General features: G+C 47.7%; 1 protein-coding gene across 19 annotated transcripts in view; it reads right to left on the bottom strand.

The window, feature by feature from the left end:
- Nucleotides 1-679: 679 nt before the first annotated feature.
- RALY (RALY heterogeneous nuclear ribonucleoprotein) overlaps nt 680-22,499 on the bottom strand; it is a 79,478-nt gene continuing 57,658 nt past the window's right edge. For 16 of the 19 annotated variants that reach the window (XM_089896728.1, XM_089896726.1, XM_022592640.3 and 13 more), the window contains 8 exons: nt 8,395-8,659; nt 7,213-7,285; nt 6,977-7,024; nt 4,770-4,975; nt 3,946-4,059; nt 3,549-3,739; nt 2,247-2,295; nt 680-1,040 (listed from right to left, as the gene is read on the bottom strand). In XM_089896728.1, the coding sequence (XP_089752854.1) occupies nt 2,251-2,295; nt 3,549-3,739; nt 3,946-4,059; nt 4,770-4,975; nt 6,977-7,024; nt 7,213-7,285; nt 8,395-8,650 (933 nt within the window). In that variant the 5' untranslated portion in view covers nt 8,651-8,659 and the 3' untranslated portion in view covers nt 680-1,040; nt 2,247-2,250. Of the gene's footprint in view, nt 1,041-2,246; nt 2,296-3,548; nt 3,740-3,945; nt 4,060-4,769; nt 4,976-6,976; nt 7,025-7,212; nt 7,286-8,394; nt 8,660-19,142; nt 20,955-22,499 lie in introns of those variants that run through there. The other 3 variants (XM_089896721.1, XM_089896722.1, XM_089896723.1) reach the window with 3 other exon arrangements.

Genomic DNA, 22,499 nt, shown 5'->3' with positions numbered 1-22,499 from the left:
CAAGTGGGTCAGCTAAGCTGGGCTCTGATGTCCTGTGTGTAAGGACAGATTGTAGGGTCAGGGATTGTAGTGGTATGTGCCACCAAGGGCTCTTCAAGGGGATGAGACACTCCCTGTGGACCTAGCCCCTTCCTCTAGACACCCTCTTCAACTCTCCAACTCTCCAGATTGAAGTCTTTTGACCAGTTCCAAGGGGCTACTTTTCACTCCAGGTCTGGGTCTCTGACTGAAGGCCTCAGCCTCTAGCCTCTTTCCCCTTGCTGCCCAAGATCCCTGTGAAAAAACAGTGTCCTAAACCAAGACACAGAAGGGGAGGAAGTGGCGAGTTCTAGAACCATTTTAGAGCTGGGAAACAGCAGACTTAGAAACTGAGGGCTGGACCTACCACTGCCCGACCGAGTGGATCAAAACCGCTTGGCACTTCTACCACGAAGTTGCTCTCATGGGCACTGGCACATCTGACCCTCCTGAACAACCCTACTGGACATTTTAATCCCCATTTTAGCCATGGAAACTAAGGCCCAGACAGATCAGTTTCAGGCACCCTAGACAATGCTCTCTCTGGCAGGGAGGAATGAAGGAGGGAACAGAAGCGGGTGTAGCAGACCTGCTTTCTGGTTGGACAGGAGGGCCAGGGTACCTTCATGAGAAAACACAAACCATCCCATCTCAGAGCAAATTGGGATCCAATCTCTTTATTGTCAGGGTCCCCTCCCTGTGGGCCCCACCCTCCTCCAAACCTATAGAAAAACCCCAAGCCTGGGAGTGTCCTGGGGAGGGGATGCAGAGTGTAGGGAAACTCTGTTCTTTGCCCTCTGGCCTGGGCAGTGCCAACAGGGAGGGAGGGTACATGAGAAGGGGATGCTGATAACTCCACCTGCAGAGAATGTGGCACTGGCTGGGACCCGTGAGGGAGGTGGTGCCTGCTGCCAGCTCTCCTCTGGGACCCGCTGGGGGTTGTTATCCAGGGGTGGGTGCCCTGCTTGAGGCCTGGTACAGTGTACGCCCTTCTCCTGCTGGTGGCCATTGCTCCTGTCAGACTGAGAAACAGACACAGAAGAGAGACTAAGGCTGAGAGGAAGAGCCCCTTCGTGCTCTTGATAATAACACGGGGTGGGAAGAAGAAAGAGTGGAATGGTGTTTGCTGTTTGCAAACAGAGATATGCCTGCACTCTGGCTCGGGCCTCATAACTTTCTGGCCATGAAACCTTGGGTGAATCTTCCCCTTCCCCGAGCCTCAGTTTCCTCACCTGAGTCCCCAGCACCTCTCCTGCAAACTGGCTTAACAAGGTAAAACTTAGCCTCCCAGGTAAAACAAACCACAAAGATTGCCTAAACTTAAATGTATGGTGGAGCATCTCGTAGCATGAATGTGTCATGCGTATAGACACCTCTGCTGTTTGAGGCCCTCCTCCACCCAGCCTGTCTTACTCTGGAAACGGCCCCCAAAGGAATGGGGCAGAGTATGGGCAGAGCTGCTGTGGCCTGCTTTCCCTCTAGGGTCGGGTAGAGCAGGGTGGTAAATACCAACCAGAGAATGAGCTTTGAGGCCCACACCACTGGGTTCAAATCTAGGCTCCACCAATTACCACCTGGGGATCTTGTGAGATACGTGGCATCTCCCTGCCCCCTTCAGTGCCTCAGGTTTCTACATCTGTTACACTGGCACAGTCACGACCTTGTAGGGCTGGGGTGCACAGGGCATTTCCTCCTGACAGGATCATATCCCAGCCCCTAAGTCTGGCATAATCATCACCCTCTGATGACGAGCAGCTCCCTCTCCCCACTGTGCAGAGCTGGGACTGCAGCCACAGGAGGCTCCTGGCCATTTCTCACACACCGAGGACTGCCAGCGTTCTGTGCCTCTGATAAGGGTGTTCCCTCAGACACTTCTCCCTCAATCCTCAGCAGGCTCAGGTACACATCACCTCTTCCACCACACCCCTCTATGAGCCCCTGGCTCTCCAGTCCTTGTCATCCTGCTCACACTCGGTGGTAATGGTTTGTCCTCCTCCAGTAGACTCAGAGCTCTTTACAAGTGGAGATAGGCAATGTAGCTCGGAGTATTCTGAGGGAACTCCTGTTGGGCGGACCTGGTTAGCCCATCCACGGCTGCCTGCTCTGCAACCCACCAAGCCCCTACAAATGGGCATGGCAGGATGTCTGGGGACAACAGAGCCTTCATTGCTGGGCACAGCACTACCCTGCCAGGTCTACTGCACCCCTCCCCACCAGGACCCCCGTACCTGCTTACTGCAAGGCCCCATCCTCCGCATCTGTGTCCTGGCTGTGCTCCTGATAGGGAGGAGACAACAAAGGACCACATATCACTCACTGCAAGCTCTGGCCTACCCTGGGGCCCAGAGCACATATGGAGACCACACTCAGAAAGGGGGAGGGACAGCCAAAGGGAATAACTATGGGACCAGTCTAACTAAACGCTGGCTTGGGATCCCAACAGGGTAGTCTGAAGGACCCGCAGGAGAGAAAGGACCAGTCAAGGAAGTTCTAGGTGTGCCAGGGGGCACATTCTGCATAGAAAGACCTTCTTAGGTTGGAGCAGACTGAAAGCCTAGTAGACTGGTGAGCTCCCCATCTTAGGAGCCTCGAAGCCTTCATTAGGGCCTCTATGGAGACTACTATGCCTGAAAGAGTAAGATGGGGTATCAGGCTAGGTTTAAATAAGAAGAGACAGGCTAGGCATGAGGAAGACCTCTCAACTGTTATGGCCATAAGCCTATCTGTCCTCACACCAGAACCCAGCCATGTGGAGAAAATTCACAGACCCGCTGAAGGCCAGGCTCCAATCCTGGCTCAACCCTTATTAGCTACAATGCCCCAGGCAAGCTACTTGACTCCTTTGAGTCTCAGTTTCTTCATGGTGTAAAATGTGACAAGAGTAATACTTTGCAGAGTTCAGGGCTGCTGTTAAGGTTAAATGAAGTTACAAAGTGTGAACTACAGGGCCTGGTGCTCAGTGTTAGGTAACTGAGAACTAGGCACACAACAGACATCTTATACACTCAGAATCTGGTCTACTTTCCCACTTAATATGAGCTCCTTGCCTCAGTCTGAAGAATTCCAATAACAGAGCTCACTCCCTCTTGAGACAGCCTGTTTTCATTCTGAGGCAACAATGGCTTTTAGAAAATCCTCAGGTGGAGTAGATATCCACATTCCCCGTGGCTTCCCCAGGCAAACCCCTCGTGCTCCCTGGAACTCTGCAGACCGTGTGTGTTTGCTTGAGTCTGTGACTCTTCCCTTCTCCGACTCATGTAGAAGACAGAGTCTAGAATGGGCCTTAGGCTAGAGAGAGGTCTGCCCCAGTCCTCAGTGGGATTTCTGACTGGCAGCTGAAATAGCTAAGTACTCCCTGTTCGCTCCCCCCTCTTCCTCACAGGACTAGAATCCCTGGGAAGGAAGGAGGGAGCTCATAGGGCAGCCAACCAGCTCAGAGATTCCCTTTCTCCCTGCAGCCCTCCTGCAACCAAGCGTGCAAAGTCCAGTCCCAGTCCCAATTCCCCCTGCCCCCCACCGCATGCCCTCACCAGCTCTTCCTCGCTGTGTGTTAGCAGCCCCTCCTCATCACCGTCGTCTCGAGCCTTTGCTTCTCCCTGGGGCATGGCTGCCTCAGCAGCTGTGTCCTCTTGGGGGGCCGGTGGCCGGCTGCTGCCACCACTACTGCCACTGCCACTGCCGATGGCGCTGCCACTGCCACTCTCGCCCTTCTTTTTGCCATCTTCAGGCGGAAGCGGGGGATGAGGGGAATAAAAATCAACCTGGGGCAGCTGCCCGGGGTAGCACCTTAGCGTAACCTAGGCCTCAGCACAGTGGGTCCAGGTGGGATTGGAGGCCACAGTCCCTCTCTGCCCCATGCACTGTCCTCCCCACACTCTGCCCTGTGCCCCTGGCCACTGATCTGGGCAGGGACCCTTGGAAGCTGACCTGGATTGGACTTCTGCGCCTCGGCAATCTGCTCCAAGCGACCCAGCAAGGCATCGATGTTGGACTTGATCTGGGTCAGCTCTGTCTTGATGGTACGCAGCTCACTGCTCTTTACTGAGAGTGGAGGGAGTACAGGGATGTCACCTAAGGGCTGGGAGCTTGACACTAACACAAGACCCTAGCCCCATTCTGTCAACTAGGAAGACAGGCCAGTGGCAGAAACTATCCTTGTCCACGGTCTTTTTCTGGCCAGGGAAAAGGCCTGAGCTGCCTGCGGCTTCCCCCGAGACTTTCTGGAGGCCCTTCTAAACCTGGATCTCCCCCACCATCCCCGACCCCTCCAACTCTGAAAGGGACTGGGGATGGATAAGAATGGAGGTGTGTGGTGTGTACCTCTGTGTGCACCTGAGCAAGCATGTGTCTTTGCTTATGTTAGAGAGTGGTATCTGTCTTTCAAGGTGTGTAAATGTGAGTGTTTTACAATCAGATTTCCTGGGTGCCTGACCACGTTTGCACACCAGAATGAATGTGGAGTAGCGAGCCTGTGTGGACCTGTCCTTGTGCTTACTAAAGGAAAGATGACACCATTTCCTCACTGGGCTCCACGTCACAGCACTGGACTCTGCCTAACCCAAGACCCTCCTCCACAAATGTCGGTGTTTTCCTCTTAGAAATGCATGAAAATACTCACTTGGTTGTATTAGAGCTGCAGAACTGTGGGAGATTTGTTCCTTTATCTATTTTCCAATGTAAAAAAATGTAATTCTATTATTTTGCTAATGACAAAAATAAAAATTACCTAGGAAGAAGATATAGTCACTCACACTTGATCTTGGCTGAGCCGGTGGTGGTGATGGCTGTGGAGCGCGCAAAGAGCTTGACAGGTATGGTGGTTTTGACACGTCGGACCAAGGGGACTGTGACCCGGGGTCGCTTCACAGGGACTGCCCTGGGCACTGGCACTGGTGACAGGCGGCCCCGATAGTCGAAGAGCCTGTGAGAGCAAACGGGCCAGAGGCTGCAGCATGGCCTGTGGCCACCAGAAGGCACTGTGACCCTAGACCAACACATGTAGGGCTGGTGAAGGGCTGGGTAGCCTGTACTACATACCTCATCCTGCTCCCAGTTAGGTCCTGAGGGTGAAGAGGAAGGGCTTTCTGGACCTCAGTGACCTTACTACATCCACCTTTCCTACCATTCAAGCTGGGTAAGAGCAGGGGAGGTGACAGGTGGTAATGGTTATAGCCCCATTCAACAGAGGAGCAAACTGACAACAGCCCCAGAAAGAAGACTTCCCTAGATCACCCTGACACCCAGTCCTGCTCTATTACCTGACCTACTTCTGCTCAGTCAGCTGTACCCCGAGCTCTGGTCAGAGTTTGCAAATCTCCCTAAAGCAGTACAAATCCCCAGCTGGAAACAGAGAGGTGAGGGAGTGAGAGTCAATCCCCAAGCCTGCCTAAGCCTCAGTTTTCCCATCTGCCTAGTGAAGATGGCTACCCCAAATTCTGTGCCCCCCACATCCCCCAAGGCTGCCGTGAGGATAGAGCATGAGAGAACTTGGTTAAAAACACACGTTAGAAGGTGTGATAGGTGAAGGGCCAGGGTACCGAGACCCTCAACTCAGGGGCCTATGACCTCAGAGGCATGAGGCTGGAGTCCAAGCCCCTTTCCTCATTCTGGGCCCCCAGTCACCCCATCCTTCTCACTCGACTTTGGAGATGGAGGGGCAGGGGGCCCAGTGGAGTATCAAGGTTAGGCAGCTCCGTCAGACCCTCTATACCAGACAGTATGCTGTACCCCCGACGCCATCACCCAGCCCTTTCCAGGAGGGCTTCTCTTCCTGATCAGGCAGAAACTCAGTAAGCCAAGTAGGGGTTTCTCCCACCGCTGCTGCTGCTACCACCTTTCTGCACGGAACAGCAGCCACAGGGGTATACTATGGGATCACTTTCCTGAGGACAGCCAGGTTACCTGCCATCACTAGGCAATTCAACGCCCCATGCCTTGGTACTCCTTTGTTTAGGGAGCCCCTGCCCTGGGGTGGTGATGGCTGGAGATGGAGAGTCTCTGGGAATGGACCCAGTCCCAGACCCTGCATTTCTGCCCCTAAGGGGAGGGGGCGGCTCTGGCCTTGGTCAGAATCACTGAACCACAGAATCCCAGAGCTGGAAGAGCCCTGAGGGATCACTTGGTACAAGCCCATTTCAGACTGGGAGGGGATTTGCCCAAAGTTGTGTACTCTATTCAGTGGCAGAGCTGAGATTAGCACCCAGGTCTTCTGATTCCCAGGCTAGGGCACTTTCCACTACATTGCACTGTCTCCTGAAACCACTCACAGGTGAGAAAACTGAGGCTCAGAGAGGTCTGTTCTTCTGGGACAGCCTGGGGCAGGCTGAGAGGGAGGGAGGGAGGGAGGGAGAGAAGCAGGAAGGAGGAGAAGCTTGGGCCAGCCCCCACCATGATTTCCACAAGAATGTGGCTGGTGCCATGGATGCTGGGGTCTGGGTAGGCTTGGGGGTGGGCCACAGCCTACCAGGGACTAATTCAGACCTCCAAAGGACTGCTGGCCTCTTGGCTATAAACATAAGGCTAAGAAGCTCAGACTGAGCTCTGAGGTTCCTTCAGCTGGCTGGGCACCTCAGAGAGGTAAGGAAACTGAACAGCAGAAGCGTGAGGGCTCAAATTCCCTGCACCTGGCCCTGTATCTGTTTTGTATTCCAACTTGCTACATTTATGGGTCCCCTGGCTGTCCAGTCCCATTGAGTCCCACCCCAGGATTAGTAAGGGGAGGGGCGGTCAGAGAGTTGGGAGACAGTGTGGGCTGGGGAGAGCTCTGGCCTGGGCACCTATAGAACTGGACCCTAGTCCCAGCTCTGCCACTAACTTGCAGAGCAGCCTTGGGCAGATGCCTGTCCACAACTCTGGGCTTCAGTTCCCACTTGGAGGACTGAGTGGGCTGCACCAGCAATCTCTCAGGACCCTTCCAGCTTGGCTGTTTCATGCCTGGGCACGCCCCTCCCCCGCTCACCTGGCGTAGAAGTCGTCCCGGTAGTAATCATAGTCAAAGCTGTAGCCACTGGGGAAACAAAGGGGAGAGGGCCGGGGCTTAGAGACGGCCACTCAGCCCACTCTTCGCAGGCCCTCATCTCCAAACACCTCCCCAAATTCTAGGCTTGGCATACCGTCACCACCAGTGTTCACTCCCTCTGTGGAAAGAGGAACCAATCCCACCCAGAGACAGACAAACAAGACAGAGCGCCCCACCTGTATATGGCAGATGCCGCTCTCTTTAGCCCCTTGGGTCTGTTGGGCTTTGGCTCTCCAGCCATGTTGATGTCTGTATGGAGGGAGAAGGCAGAGTCAGATGCTGACAGGATATCAGCACCCATACAAATATCACCCTCATGCACATGTGCAGCAATTTATGTGTTTACATGAGATACACATGGACTTCACTCACTAACATGGACAACAGATGTCTTCACAAATTAGACTCATACCCACACATCACATGCATATAGTTGTTTATACATTCATATACATTCAGATACATGCATGCATGCTCACAATCACACACACACACACACACACACGGCCATGTACATCAAATTATATGCCTTCTCAAGTACACTCACATAAATGCATACATCAGACACACATCCTCACACATACGTGCACATATCCAGGAAATAAGATCACACACTCTCAACTACACTCAGACGTGGCTCCAACACCCTATACTTAACTGCCCATATGCAAATGAGCCAATGCACATTTACACAAACCTCCTACCAAACATCTTTATGCCTACAGCAGAGTTCAGCAAATGTTAGGACCTCAATAAACATTTGGTAAATGAATACATGAATATCTGCTTACACACTCAAGTACATTCTGATACACACATAACTCTACATATATACATGTAAGTAAAGCATGTGTCCACATATTCTCCACATGTTCAGTTACATCCACATACCACATATTCAGGGATACATATCCTTCTCAAACATACACAAATATACCGAAGTATGTGAACATATACAAACACTATACAGGCTCCAAGGTAGGCCTCCAGCACGGCCACATCTCATGTACATAACACCGAGACCAAGAGCACCTGCTTCACCTTATGCTCCCAGCCCCTCCTCCTGGCTCTCAGAAAGGGTTCTAACCTAAGCCAAATGCAGCCCAATGTAAGAGGCTGTGCTAGTCCACTCTGTTCCCTTTCTCTGGGGAATCTGCATTTTAACTGGAACGCTTACACTGTGAAAGCAGGGACAGAAGTGTTTTCCTGAAACTTCTAAAATTTTCCCATACAGGCACTGATCTTATAGTGGGTGACGGTTGGAGAAGACAGAAAAGAGGATAAGAGGGAAGCTAAAGAATGCAGGTCAGCACCTGCCCAGGAGAAATCCAGGGGCAGGGCCATGGAGAGATGCTTACCCAGGGTCTGCCCAGCCAGCACCCGCCCATTCTCTCCCAGCACAGCTGCCCGGGCATGGCGCTCATTGGCATACTGGACAAAGGCATAGCCCTTGTGCACAGAACAGCCGGCCACACGGCCATACTTGGAGAAGATGGTCTCCACATCAGACTTCTTCACCACAGCTGTGTTGAGGTTTCCGATGAAAACCCGAGAGTTGATGGATTTGGGGTCATTCTTGTTGGTTACGTTGCTTGTCTGGATCTTCAAGGACATGGTGGCCACCTGAAGAAAGAAAGCCACTGTGAGGCTGGGAACCCGGGTTGGGCTCAAGGGCTGCCCATGGCCCACAACCTGACCAAACTGGATTGCTTTGTGCCTTCCTACACACACGCCCCTACAGCATCCAGCTTTCCCATTTTTGTTCATTTCACTGGCTGCTGACCTCATATAGGTGCTTTACATATGTTCTGTCGTTTGGTACTGACATGATAAGCAGAATTAGGACATTTTATAAGGGAGGAAATGCAAAGTCAGAGGTCACAATGCTAGTGAATAACAGGACAGGGATTTGAACCCTGGTCTGCTTGACTCAATTCTTCTCTTTTAATTGAGGTTACACATTGGTTTATAACATTACATAAGTTTCATATTGACTCCAGTTCTTTCAAATCCACTCTTTCTTTAATGTTCATCTCAAATGCTACCCCTTGCAGGATCTAAAGTTGAAGATCTTCCACAGCTTTTCTTCTGTTCCTTCAATGTAGAACCATGGTAAAGAGGTCACATGGTAAATGCAAGTAATGTATGCTCTAAAACAACTTCATATTAAGAAAATTGCTCAGTCTGATCCAGACATGGACCATGACTGTCTTTATTAGAACCAGCCATTTCGAAAAAAATGAGCTAAACCTCACTGAGCATTCACTGTGAGCTAAGGGTAGCATGCAATATTGAATAATTCCAAGACTCCATGAGTTCGACAGATAAGTAGATAAATTAGATGTGGCCCATATATACAATGGAATATTACTCAGCCATAAAAAGGAACTAAATTGAGTTATTTGTAGTGAGGTGGATGGACCTACAGTCTCTCATACAGAGTGAAGTAAATCAGAAAGAGAAAAACAAATACTGTATGCTAACGCATATATATGGAATCTAGAAAAATGGTACTGATAAACCTAGTGGCAAGGCAGGAATAAAGATGCAGACATAAGAGAATGGACTTGAGGACACAGCAGGGAAGCAGAGGCTGGGACGAAGTGAGAAAGTAGCACTGACATACATACACTACCAAATGTAAAATGGATGGCTAGTGGGGAGCTGCTGCATAGCACAGGGAGATCAGCTCGGTGCTTTGTGATGACTTAGAGGGAGGGGATATGGGGATATATGTATATTTATAGCTGATTTACCTCGCTGTACAGCAGAAAACACAACACTGTAAAGCAATTATACTCCAATAAAGATGTAAAAAAAAAAAAGACTCCATGAGTGTTATCATTATCCTTCATATTTTACCAAAACCAGACTCCAACAAGCTCATTAACTTGCCAGGAACAGGCATTCAAACCCAGGTCGTTGGTCCCTAAAGCCCATTTCTACCAAATTTATCACTCTCCTTCCCAGAGCTAAATCCACTTTAAATACAGTTGACCCTTGAACAACACAGGTTTCAACTGCATGGGTCCACTTTTATGCAAATACTTTTCAACAGTAAATACAATACTGAATGGTTCCCATGGTTGGTTGAATCCACGGATGCTGAAGAACTGTGGATGTGGAAGGGGCTGACTGTAAGTTATACTCGAATTAACCCCTGCATTGTTCAAGGGTCAACTGTACTACAGTAAGTCAGCATATTTATCTGAGAATTGTTTTTAATAAATTAATTTTTTAGAGTTATCCATTTTACACTTACTATTCAAATTCTGTCCCCTTTGCTTAGAGATGATACTATACTTGCTCTTTGCTCTCTATACTCAGGCAATGTTTTTTACCCCAAAGGGCTGTACAACTCTCTCCTACTCCCCTTCCTGGACAGGTTATAATCTGGGCACAGGCTCCAAAGGGAAAGGGAAAAGGAAGCTCAATTTCAGTAGAAAAGGCCTACGTAAGCCTTGGCATTTATACTTCCTGGCCATCTTCTGCTCACCGGCATGGGTTGGTGCAACTCCCTTTTGGAACACTCCTATCTTAAAACCTGACCCTAGAGCTATTGCAGAAGGTGCTGAAGAACCACCAGGCAGTATGCATAAAAACTCTCATCAGCTTAGGCTGACCATAAACACCTGCCTATTTACCTAATATTTTAGGGCATAGGGGGTTTCAAATTTTTAGTGAATTAGAGAAGAGCTGAGTATAAGTTGGGATATCTGTATCTTTTGTCCCACTAGGTTTTAAAGACCCTTTTCTCCTCAATCCTCCAGCTTAGAAGTTAGCACTTTCTGACCAGCAGATGGTACTGTTTGCAAGGAAACCATACGCTGGACCTGCGAACGATTCTGGGGAAGAACCTGCTCCTATTATGGGCTTGCAGTAGCAAGGATACTACTCAAGTGTGTGTCATCGCAGGTAAAGGCTGAGGGCTGAGAGGGCACTGCTACTGATGAAGGAGCTGGTGCCAGTTTTGGAGCTGGAGTGGGAAGACAGACTCTTCTGTTACTCTGTTTGCCTTTGAATCCAATCATCAACATTTATAAAGCAGTGAGGGACACAAAAGAGACTGCCCGTGAAAACACTTAACACACTGCCCATATGCAGAAAGAAATGCTCGATGTATGTGGGTTCCCCATTCCTCACAGTTCTCTGACAATCCCTCTCCTACCTGGATGACAAGCCATTCAAAGGTTAATTCCTTGTGCGTCCATGGGTATACAAGAAATTTGTGGGGCTCCTCCATGGGCATCAGATAACTCTCTCCTTTGAGCTATCTCCTGGAGACAGCTCAAAGTCATGAAGTTTTGGCCCAGGGAGATGCCACCTGCTTTGGCTGGAGGGAGCCAACCAGGTCAAGTGTGTGGACCAAGACAGAAAGAAGAGAAGGGGGGTTGACGGTTCGGAGATCTACTGACGACTGCTGGCTCTGCCACTGCCCTGGCAGGGACATGACCATCGCTGGGTTCCCTCAGACTGCTTCCTGTTCAGTAGTGTTAGTGAGCTCTAACACTACTGAACAGGAAGCACTGCTGAGCACTGTGCTTGGTGCTATAGTGGGATCAGCATTCACTCCTTGGCTGGTGAGCAAAGTCTTTGGGTTTGCCTCTACCCAGTCTTTTCTCTCATCACCTGGGGTTTGGGACGATGTATATAAAAGGCCTTTGCAAACTGTGAAGCTCTTTATAAGATCTAAAAGTTACTCTGACTAGTTGAACATCTCTGTTCTACTAATATTGCCATTTCTGGGCCCATTCTAGATGAGGGTCAAGGTCAGACTGGAGCACATTCTGTACAATGCCAAGGAAAGGCAGTCAGAAGCCATGTCACACGGGGGTCAGTTTTCTGATCTGTAGAGAAGACACTTAGGAAATATATGTATGTGGTTGCCCTGCACTGCCAAGGAGAAATGTCTGCCTGAAGCATTCTCCGGGAACCTAACCGCTGTATTGCCCAACCAAATAGCCCCCAATCTGCTTTCAAGGCCTGCACGCTCTTCAGAGGGCAGGCTGTGCTGCTGCTGTGCATAATCTCAAGGGGTAGGTATCTCTGGGGGTTCAGAAAAGCTTAAGTATCCACTCACATGTCCTCAAACTGAGGAATGGAGTTGGGGGTGCAAAATGAAAAGAAAGCATGCTCAGACTAGCTCTCCTAGAACTGCTAGGTTCAGTTACAGAATCCCAAATTCAGATACGGTCTTCCAGGTTATGAAAATACCAATTTGTTAGCCTCACTTATAAGTTATAACCTTTGAATATTTAGACACATGGTACGCAGGTCTCCATCTATACTCTTGTTCTTCCCTGCAAATGTTAGAGGCAAGCTTGACAAAGTTGCACAGTAAATGCTCAATAAACATTAGGGACGAGGCAGTGAAGGTAATATCCCAGAAGGTGGTGAGAATGGCTAGCTGTGGCCCTTAAGTAGGGGTATGGAGGAGTTGGGGGGACTACTAGAGGCTAGGGTTCCAGGCACCTTTTTCTAGCCTCTGGCCCAAACACCCTGGTCCGCACACCAACCATCCCCAACTCAATCCTCTCCACACAATTCTATCTTGGCTCTTCTGGGCTTCCCACTAGTTTAGAGTGGAAGCCCTAGAAAATACTGACATCCTATTCAGCAGAAGCTGGTTGACTTGATAAGCTATTTTCCCCCCTGGGCCAAGCTCTGCCTCACAGATTAGCTGTGTAATTGAGAGCAAGGTGTTTGTAGTCCCCAGAGGCCCCATGCTTAGCAATGAGCTAAGGAGAGGTGGGTAGAGGGATTGTTCTTGTGGAGGTGGGCAGGGGCGGGGGGGGGGGGCGACGAGAATTCAAGAACCCAACTTGTTCCCAGAGACTTCTGCAATGTCAGATTAGCAGGGACCTTAGTGAGCATGGAGCTTATATGCCCTTACTCTGAGGAACAGAGGGGAATGGACATGGCCAGGATGCCATAGCCAGTGAGTAGCAGGGCCAAGAACCCCACAGGTCCTCTGACTCTACGTCTAGGGTTCTTATATTTCATTTTTCCTTCTGGGCTGCCAGGAGACAAGTACCCAGGACAGTGAGAAGCTTGGAGAAGGCAGTCTAGATACGCTGTGTTTCAGAAAACTGGGGACTGGCTCCCAAATAAATATCTTCACTTTTACCTGCTAAAACAACTGCTGCATAAAAGCTGGGATCTTAAGCTAATTAAAACCCATAGGAACACAGGCTTTGAAATGCAATTTACAGCTCAAAGGGATGGGCTGGCTCCTCCAGGCTAATAAGAAAAGAAAATTTGGCAAAAAACAAATCATTTTCCCCAGATGAAACATTTCAGATGGAAGCTATGTTTTGGAAGAGCCAAGCCCGAACATGTGGTAAAGTGACAGGGCTTTGTCAAGGCAGAAAAGCCCTAAAAGGTACCTGAACCCCTGAACTTTGAGTAAATGAGCCTCCCAGAGGGGCACCACAATAAGAATAGCCTCTAATTACTGACTGAGACTTTCAAACCTCACCTTATTTAATTCTCACAACAGCCCTATGAGGAGGTAATTTAGATAGGGAAAGAAAGCTCAGAGAGACCAAGTAACTGGTTAACAGAGCAAAACCAGAACTGGAACCCAGGTCTGTTTGACTCCAAAAACCTATGCATAGAGATGCCTTGGGTACTGATTCCCATTGTAAGAGTGTGTCACCCTGAGCCAGCCACACCCTCTCCTTGGTCCTCCTCACCCCTTTCCCTTTTCTACTACAATGCTTCATATTTGCACAGGATTTTAGTAAAGAAAGCCCCAGTTTATTTTCTTGAGGCTGACACTGTTAATCCCATTTTACAGATGAAAAAGCTGAGGATCATCAGCAAAGATATATGTGACTTACTTAAGGTCCCCCAGTTGGTGAAGGGAGTAGCTAGGGGACTTGAATCCAGGCTTCTTGTTTGACACCTACATGCCACTGTCTCAACTATTCTAAGCCTGTGACTCTGCCTTATCAAACCTCATGCCCTCCCAATGCTGCCTATCAGGACCTAGTCTTCAGCCTGACCTCTGAGGCACTCAACCGTCAGAACACCCACTTCTCCAACTCTGTAAATTCTCCTCAGCACTGGATCTCTGCTGCTCTTGGTCCCCATCCCCCACAACCAGTGCTATCTAGAGCCTCTGTCTGGGCCAGTTCTGCTGGACATCTCCAGCCTTATTCCCAAGCATGGGGATGAGTGGTCACACCAGCCTGTGGCCAGACCTCTGCCCTTAGATAACCCTGGAGCCATCTGGGTGACTTTAAAGGAAAATAGCTATCAGTGATGGGGAGAAGCCAAGCAATTATACTGATCAGTACCTAGGGCCTCCTTGGTCCAGAGACTCCTGGTTACCAGGCGGCTAGGGATGACAGAACATCTGTTAATCTCATTAAACTCTCCAGGCCCCAGCTCATTATCACTGCCCAAATGATCATTACTGGCCAGACAGGACTAATTTCCCAAGGAATGCTCTTTAGTTCTTGACCATTCCCACTCCCAAGAGAAATCCTAGTTCCCAACAACCTGAACACTGAGGGCCCCTGGGATGGGTGGAGAGTTTAAGGGGTCTAGGCTGCAGGCTCAGGAGGCTTGGCTCCGCTGCTCTTAGTCATGTGACCTGAAATAAGTCTCGTAATTTCTGAGTCTTATCAACCTATTCTGAAAACAGAAAGAATCTTTTTCCTGACTACCTTTCAAATCTGATATAAAAATCAAATAGGCTAATTGATGTGAAAGTTCTCTGTACATCTGTAACATACTATAAATGAATAGGGGATTATACCTATTTCTATTATTACCCAACTCCTATCTCCTTCACTCATTCAACAAACATTTTTGAGTATTCTCCTCTGTGCTGGCACTGTGGAGGTGCAGGGGAACAGTGTTCACGGGCCTTGTCCTCTACTTGTTTTTAAGAAAGCCTTCTCTCCAGGAACCTGTTTCTTGATTGTTTCCTAATAACAAAAGAATAAACATGAAATAGCAGATACGGCTCTGCAGTCAGACAGGACTGAGTTCTAATCCCAGTCCTACCACTTATGAGACATAGCCCTGGACATGTCTCTTATCCTCACTGGGCCTCAGGTTCCTCAACTGCAAAATGGGAACTATACCAACCTCCCAGGATTAGTGACAATATTTGTAAAGTGCCCAGTATAATGGCTGAGACCAGTAGATATTTACATAAGAAACTCAAATGCCCAATGCCCTATGCAAAGAGATGAATCTAGCCTGGCAGTCTAGATCCTCCACATTCCAGCCCTAATCCTCTTTACCCAGGTTGTCTCCCAGTGCTCCAACACTTCACCTGAGAATAAGGGAGTCAGGGGTAGGGGGCCTATGCATGCTCTCTCCCTTGTCCTAGTATCTGGTACCAAACCTAAAAACTTCGCAGAGTGCCCCCTCCCCATGCCTGTCAAATCACTACTGTTTGGGACTGAGAGAGGAAAGAACACTGGTTGGGAGGAGTTCCAGGCTTTGCTGAGCCACTGACTCACCTCTCTACCACACCATGAGGTCTCTAGTCCTATACTCTAACACTAGTATCAGCATCTGTTAGGCCATGAGGGGAGACCCCAAAGCAGAAACAGAAGGTAGAGCTGGGGCCTCAGCCATCTCTTCCCACAGTGTGGTTTGAGTATATACTCTACCCTCCCTGTATCTTGCACTCTAACCCTACCCTTGATTATGGCCTTAGGCTGAGGTTTAGCATCTATGACAAGCAGCCCATATAGCTATGGAGGGAAAGGCAACAAAGTGTAGGTAGGTACAAACTTGGGCTTACAATTCCCAACAGTGAGTTAGAGTTGGGGAAATACAAATGATTGTTGGCTTCTTTATTTTTGCCAGAGGTCATCCCCTCCATGCCCCAATAGGAAGACTGGTCCTGGCTTCGCTGCTGATGTACCACATGACCATGAGTTTGGGAGCATGTGACCACGAAGGGCCCTTCCATTAACCCTGGTGATGTTCCAGGGTTAACATTACCAATACTTGCTGAGCACTTACTACATGCCAGGAACTGTACTATGTCTTCTGCTATGAGGTAGGTGGTGGTATATATAGTGTCCATTTCACAAATGAGGAAACTAAGCTTAGTTGGAGCTTAGTCCTACACAAGCTAGGAAATGGCAGAGCTGGGACCAGTCTGTATGAGACAAGAGGTAGTGCTCTTAACCTTGGCCCAGACTGGCTTTGTGCTAGGCATGCACTCTACCTGCCAGGAGATCAGTTTCTAACACTTTCTGATCCTTTGGGAAAAAACTCATGGAGCCTTGCTGAGTGCATACTCTCAAGTCCAAGAGCCAATAAGCACTTGCTGTGAGCCTGGGGGATGGACTCCTCCCCCTTCCCATAACTCAAGGGGCTGGCTCCTCACAGTGATGTGGCAAGATTAGTCACTGCTTGCCGTTGGTTGATTATAGCTATTCTTTTCTGTAAATGAAGTTTAAAAGTCATCGAAGGGTTTGTCAGCTGTGACTTATGAGCCTCTTTCCCCGCAGGGAAGTCAGGCAGTGACAAATGCCCCTCTTGTTCTGCCATCCGTTACAAGGCAGAAGGTGCCATGTTCCAATTACTGGAGACCCCGATGAAGTTCATGGAAAACCCTGCTCCAGGCTGCAGCCATTAGTCAGGCCTGGCAGGGCTGCCAGCAGAGCTGCCCTAGGCCCAGGCCCCACTGGCTAAGAATGGAGTAAGGGCACATTTCTGACTTTGTGAGTCAGCCCCTTCCACCCCATACTTGTGTTATCTCTGGGGGGTTTATTCTAGACACATTTAAAAAACGAGTAAAAACATGGGCATCGTGTGGGCTGTCTCAAAGTACCCAGAATCAAGACTGCTTAAGACAAACAGACATGCGGAAATAAGGTCATGCTGCCTGTAGAGTAGGTGGGGAATATGATGCTCAAGAGGGAAGAGGATAAAGTACCTATGATGTTCAGAGTAGAGACTGAAAGCACCCTTAGAGATCATCTAGTGTAACCAATTGCCTCAGTACTCAATACCCATTATATGCCAAGCCCTGTCCACCTAAATGCTGGGGAACCAAAAATGAATAAAATATAGTCCCTACCACTGAGGGTAGATGAGATCATTAAGGTTTAAATAAGTGACTTGCCCAAGGTCACAAAATAAGTTAGGATCAGTGACGGAATAAGAAAGCAGGTCTCCAGACCTCTAGTGAAGTAGAGAAAGTGGAGTGACAGGGAGCCCTCCTGCATGCCAGGCTCTTTACACAGAACATGGCATAACGGTCAAGAGCGCTAGCTCCCATTCAAATCCCACCTACACACTTATCACAGGGTTTGACTTCTGAAAAGTCCCTCAACCTATCCAAGCCTCAGAACAAAATTTATTTCAGAGTTGTAGTGAGAATTAAATAAGATAATACATGTACAATGAACAGTGGCAGGCACATATTAAGTATGCCAAAATATTACTTAACATCAATTTGAGGTAGGTATTATTAATCTTGTTTTACAGACAAGACTGAAGCTCTTTTTCACTTTGTCACACTGAGCCAGTACTTCTCAAAACTACTTGCGGTGAAGAAGCAGTTTTTTGTTGTTTTGCTTTTTAAACTTCCAATCCATTACAGACAAATACATTTGTAAAATACAATAAAAATGTCAAATTACTGTAAAGGTCTCTAAGCGCTTAGTCTCAATTTCTGTACTCATCACAAACCAGCAAGTTTGCGAACTAGCATCCTATCTATTCAGTGGGCTATAATTTGAGTAGCACAGCTCTAAACCACTCTCACCCATCCCTGTCAACCTCTATAAAAAGCAAAGCAAACAAAAAATTGAGTTTATTTCATTTCTTTCGAGTCCTTTAACCTGATTTCTTGTAGACTTTGGTGTTAGACTATAAAAAACTATCCTAGTCTTTTTCCTTTCTTCTCAAGAAAGAGAGAAGAGGATGCAGGTCAATGATGAGTTCAAGGATTTGCCACCAAACACTTTAGGAGGTGATTTATCTTGCTCATCTGCCCTAGATCATGCTATATCCTGCAAGTCAAGATGATCTAGGCTTAATGAGGACTAACACCTTCCTGAAGCCCGGTGATCTGAAAGGAAGGCATGTGCCTGAAGAGGCTAGTACTTCTAGACCCTCTCTCCCCAGACTAGAGGACATGAGGAAACCAGCCAGGAAGGGGAAGCATGTTGTAACTCTTCTTTTTGGTATTTCTAATTTTCAGTCTTGTATCATAGCTATTTACACAGTAGTCTTCTCTCTCCCTCTAGGGAGTTTATTGACAGCAAGATGGATATCAGATTCATTCTTGAATGTCACTGTACACCCAACAGTGTGACTGGCTGGGGCAGATGAGCAGCTCTTAACCAGTGTGCCAAGACATAATAATGTACCTTGAATCTTCCAGGTGCATGGATAAAATTTCATCGGTGTACAAAACTTCTTTTTGTTCTACCTGAGCTAATAAGGTAGTACTATTTTTCAGCACAACCCAGAGCTGAGTGGGTCATATGACACGGTGTATAGAGAGGTACAACCTGCTGCTGTGAACAGGGCGCTGCCATCAAGCAGGAATCAAAGCCTAAATGTTTCCTGCCATGTGAGAGGCCATGTAATATGGTCAAGAGAGTAACCTCTGAAGCCAAATGCCTTCATTCTGCCACTGAACCAGCTGTGTGACATGACCCTCAGTAAGTGTCTTAAGTTCTTTATGCTTCAGTTATCTCACCTATAAAATGGGGGTAGTGATACATATCTCTAGGGTTGCTGGAGGATAAAACAATCTAATTCATGTTTAAAACAATGTCTGGCACATCAGAAATATGCTACTGTTATTAGTATTGTTATTGTTAGAACCCAGAAGAACTTTTTCTTGTGAGTATGAAAGGTAGTGAGTTCTACTGTAACATTAATCTAGAGCTGAACTATGATCAAGGAAAGAATACTATCATTGTGGATGCAATAAATTTTAGTATCTGGAAATGTGCCTTGAACATAAAAGGAATCATGGGAGTAGGCACTCATTAAGTGTTAAATGAATAAAGAAATGAGTATCAAGAGTAAAGCAGTCCCCAGAGAGTACAACTTGAGAAGGCGGGCGGCAAGAGGCCCCTAAGTGAGGGTTCCCAGAAAGGCCTCTTTGTACCTTGAAGACCCAGAAGGCAGGTTGTTCTCCCCTTCCAGGCAACAGGGCTGCAAGGGCTGATACTGCAAGAAACCTCTGCTTGCTCACTGTTCGGTATCTCCGATGGAGCCTCGACATTCTGTGGCTCCTCTATTCTGAGCAAGGCTGCAGCAGGTTGTGCCATAGTAGTGTACACGTCCCCATTTTCCTATTGGAGGAACACAGAGAGGGCGGCCTAACCCCTCCCAAGACAGACCTTGCCCCAAGTTAAAAGAGTAACAGGGGATTATTAGCTTTGAATTCCTGCTTGCCTGTGGAGTCCCAGGTCCTGAACCCCACTTCCACTAGCTGTGTGAACTTGGGAAGGCACTTCACTTCTCTGAGGTTCAGGCTCCCCATCTGTGAAATGGGGATGAAAATCCCTGCCCTGCCCACTTGCAGTGCAGGTTGTTGTGAGGGTCAAAGGAGATAACATAGGGGAGTGTACTGTTACCTGAGATTGCTACAAAAATGTGGACAGGGATATTCCCTGGGATGGACAGCTCCTGCAGGTCTTCCTAGACAGAGGCACCCTGGCAGTGAGCCAGTTGGCTGGAAGTAGGCGGTAGATGGTACACAACCTGGCACTGCAGCCAAGCACTGTGCCCCTCAGGTATAAGGGCAGTTGATTAAAATCCTTGCCTGTGAAATCAGTATTTTCCTCATTACAACAATCCTTCTCCTTGAAAACACCTAATGCTACCCCTCACAGTCCCACTAAGGCTTGATCCTGCCGAAAACGTATGCACTGGCATATAAATATACATATTTAATTTCCCACATTCAGACAGGAGAAAAGAAAGCTGACCTCTGTCCAGGGTGCTGATCTAAACACAACTCAGGGCTCTAAGCATCACCCCACAGTGCTGTATGCTTGGTCCAAAGAGGACCACTGAGAATGATGCCACCGTCATAGCCACTATGTCCCTCTGGTAACAACATTAATTCCACAAATATTACTAAGCTCTGCCTCTTGAGTGAACCACTGAGCAAGTGCGTCCTTGTCTCCTGTTTAAGACCCTTCAGCAGCTTCGCACCACCAAGAATCAAGTCCAACTCCTTAAACGTGGTCTACAAGCCTCTTCACTAAAGCTACCAAATTCATACACAACAATCCTCTAAGAGATTATAAGTCAACCCGCTTTACAGATGAGTAAACCCTAGTGCAGAAAGACAAAGGCAGTTGCCCAGGGTCACATAGTGAGCACATCGGTATGAACTGAGTTCTTCCTGAAGGGCTAGGTACCTGACCCCAAGTATCAAACTTACAACCGCCTTTTCTTGGACTAGTCTATATGATGCAATATGGGGATGGGGCATTTATTGCTCAGGTGACCCCTTCAGGGAGCTGCTTAGATAAATGTCTCTTGCTGGAAGCTGCCAATCTGAACTCTCTCACTCCCATAGCTGCAGCATCATTGATAAACTTGGCGTAATGACCAAAATGTTCATTTGCATGTAATATGGTACATATTTGCATACCTAAGTTCAGGAGGACCAGCCACCACGAGCATCAAATAAAAGTAAACCAATGAGGGCTTCCCTGGTGACACAGTGCTTAAGAATCCGTCTGCCAGTGCAGGGGACATGGGTTCGAGCCCTGGTGTGGGAGGATTCCACATGCCACGGAGCAACTAAGCCCGTGCGCCATAACTACTGAGCTTGCACTCTAGAGCCGGCGAGCCACAACTACTGAAGCCTGTGCACCTAGAGCCCGTGCTCTGCAACAAGAAAAGCCACCGCAACGAGAAGCCCATGCACTGCAACGAAGAGTAGACCCGGCTCGGCACAATAGAGAAAGCCCGCGCGCAGCAACGAAGACCCAACACAGCCAAAAATAAATTAATTAATTAAATAAATTTTAAAAAACAAAAAAAGTAAACCAATGAACCACAACAACTTAGGGGGAAAAAAAGCCAGCCCCCAAAACAATAAGCATAACATGCCCAATACCTAATGAACTTCTAAACTAATTTATTCAACTGATCATGACAGAAGCAGCTGTGGTCTCTACGGTCTTTTCCCCCCGTCATCTTCTTAGAAAGAATTAACTAATCCTTTCTGGTCCCCTTTCCCCTCAAAAAGGACACTACACTAAACATGTTTCTATACTGCAATAGCTGGTATAAAAAAAAAAAGTTTCCCCCAAACTTTAATAGATTCTCAACTGCAGGAGCATGAGCTTTGGATAGAAACAGATCAGGATCAATCAATCATTTACTTACTAACTGTGTGACCCTGGACAAGTCATTAAATTCCCTGAGCTGATATTCTCTATTAGGCATACTTCCATATACTTCTTCCCTCCACACAGTGAATCATTTCCTGATTCACATACTAAAACCAAGCCCTGCTGATTTGGCCTCCTAAATATTTTTAAAATGTAGCCCTTCTTTCTCCATTCATATTACCACTCAATTCGTCCTCCACACCGTCACAATATCACTACATGCCTCCTTTGCTTAAAACCAAAATTAAAGTTTTGCTTTATTATTTCAAAATTCTTGGCCATTAATTTGGGTGTTTGTACTTGTGTGTTTATTTGGTTTTTTTTTTTTTTTTCTGGTACGCGGTCCTCTCACTGTTGTGGCCTCTCCCGTTGCGGAGCACAGGCGCCGAACGCGCAGGCTCAGCAGCCATGGCTCATGGGCCTAACCGCTCCGCGGCATGTGGGATCTTCCTGGACCGGGGCACGAACCCGTGTCCCCTGCATCGGCAGGCAGACTCTCAACCACTGTGCCACCAGGGAAGCCCAAGTACTTGTGTGTTTATTTTTTGAAATTACCATAAGTAATCACCTAAACCCCAACCCCTCTATAGGACATAACTATTGTTAGCATCTTGGTATACTGCCTTCCAGTGTTTTTTCTTGTGCTACGTAATATTTGGATTACATAGTTAGATCATTGATTCAATTCTGTAACATAATTTTTTCAACTAACATTATAACATAGTATATATAACGTATCTGTCCTTATTGCTGCATAGCTTTCAATAAGCATCATTTTAAAATAATTATCATTTTTAATAACTCATAGTTTCCCCATGAGTGGATTTATAATTTAGACTGGTCACAGTTTAGGTGGTCATTTAAGCTTTCTCCAATTTCTCAATATTATAAATAATAGCATCTGAGGGAAAGTTCATTCTATATATTGGATTATTTCCTTAGGACAGAGTGTCCCAGAAGTGGAATTACTGTGTCAAAATGTATGAACATTTTTATGGCTGAGATACACTCTGCCTAATTGTTGTCCAAAAGTGCTGTACCAATCTACACTGCTATCACCAATGAATGCCACTTTCATGGCAACCTCACCAGAATCATGTACTATATTA

This window comes from Delphinapterus leucas, chromosome 15 (assembly GCF_059928025.1).
Source record: "Delphinapterus leucas isolate spDelLeu-1000000601 "Yukka" chromosome 15, BTC_Dleu_Yukka2, whole genome shotgun sequence".
Taxonomy (NCBI): Eukaryota; Metazoa; Chordata; class Mammalia; order Artiodactyla; family Monodontidae; genus Delphinapterus; species Delphinapterus leucas.
Note: the sequence above shows the minus strand (reverse complement) of the source record. Positions and strands in the feature narration are given on the sequence as shown.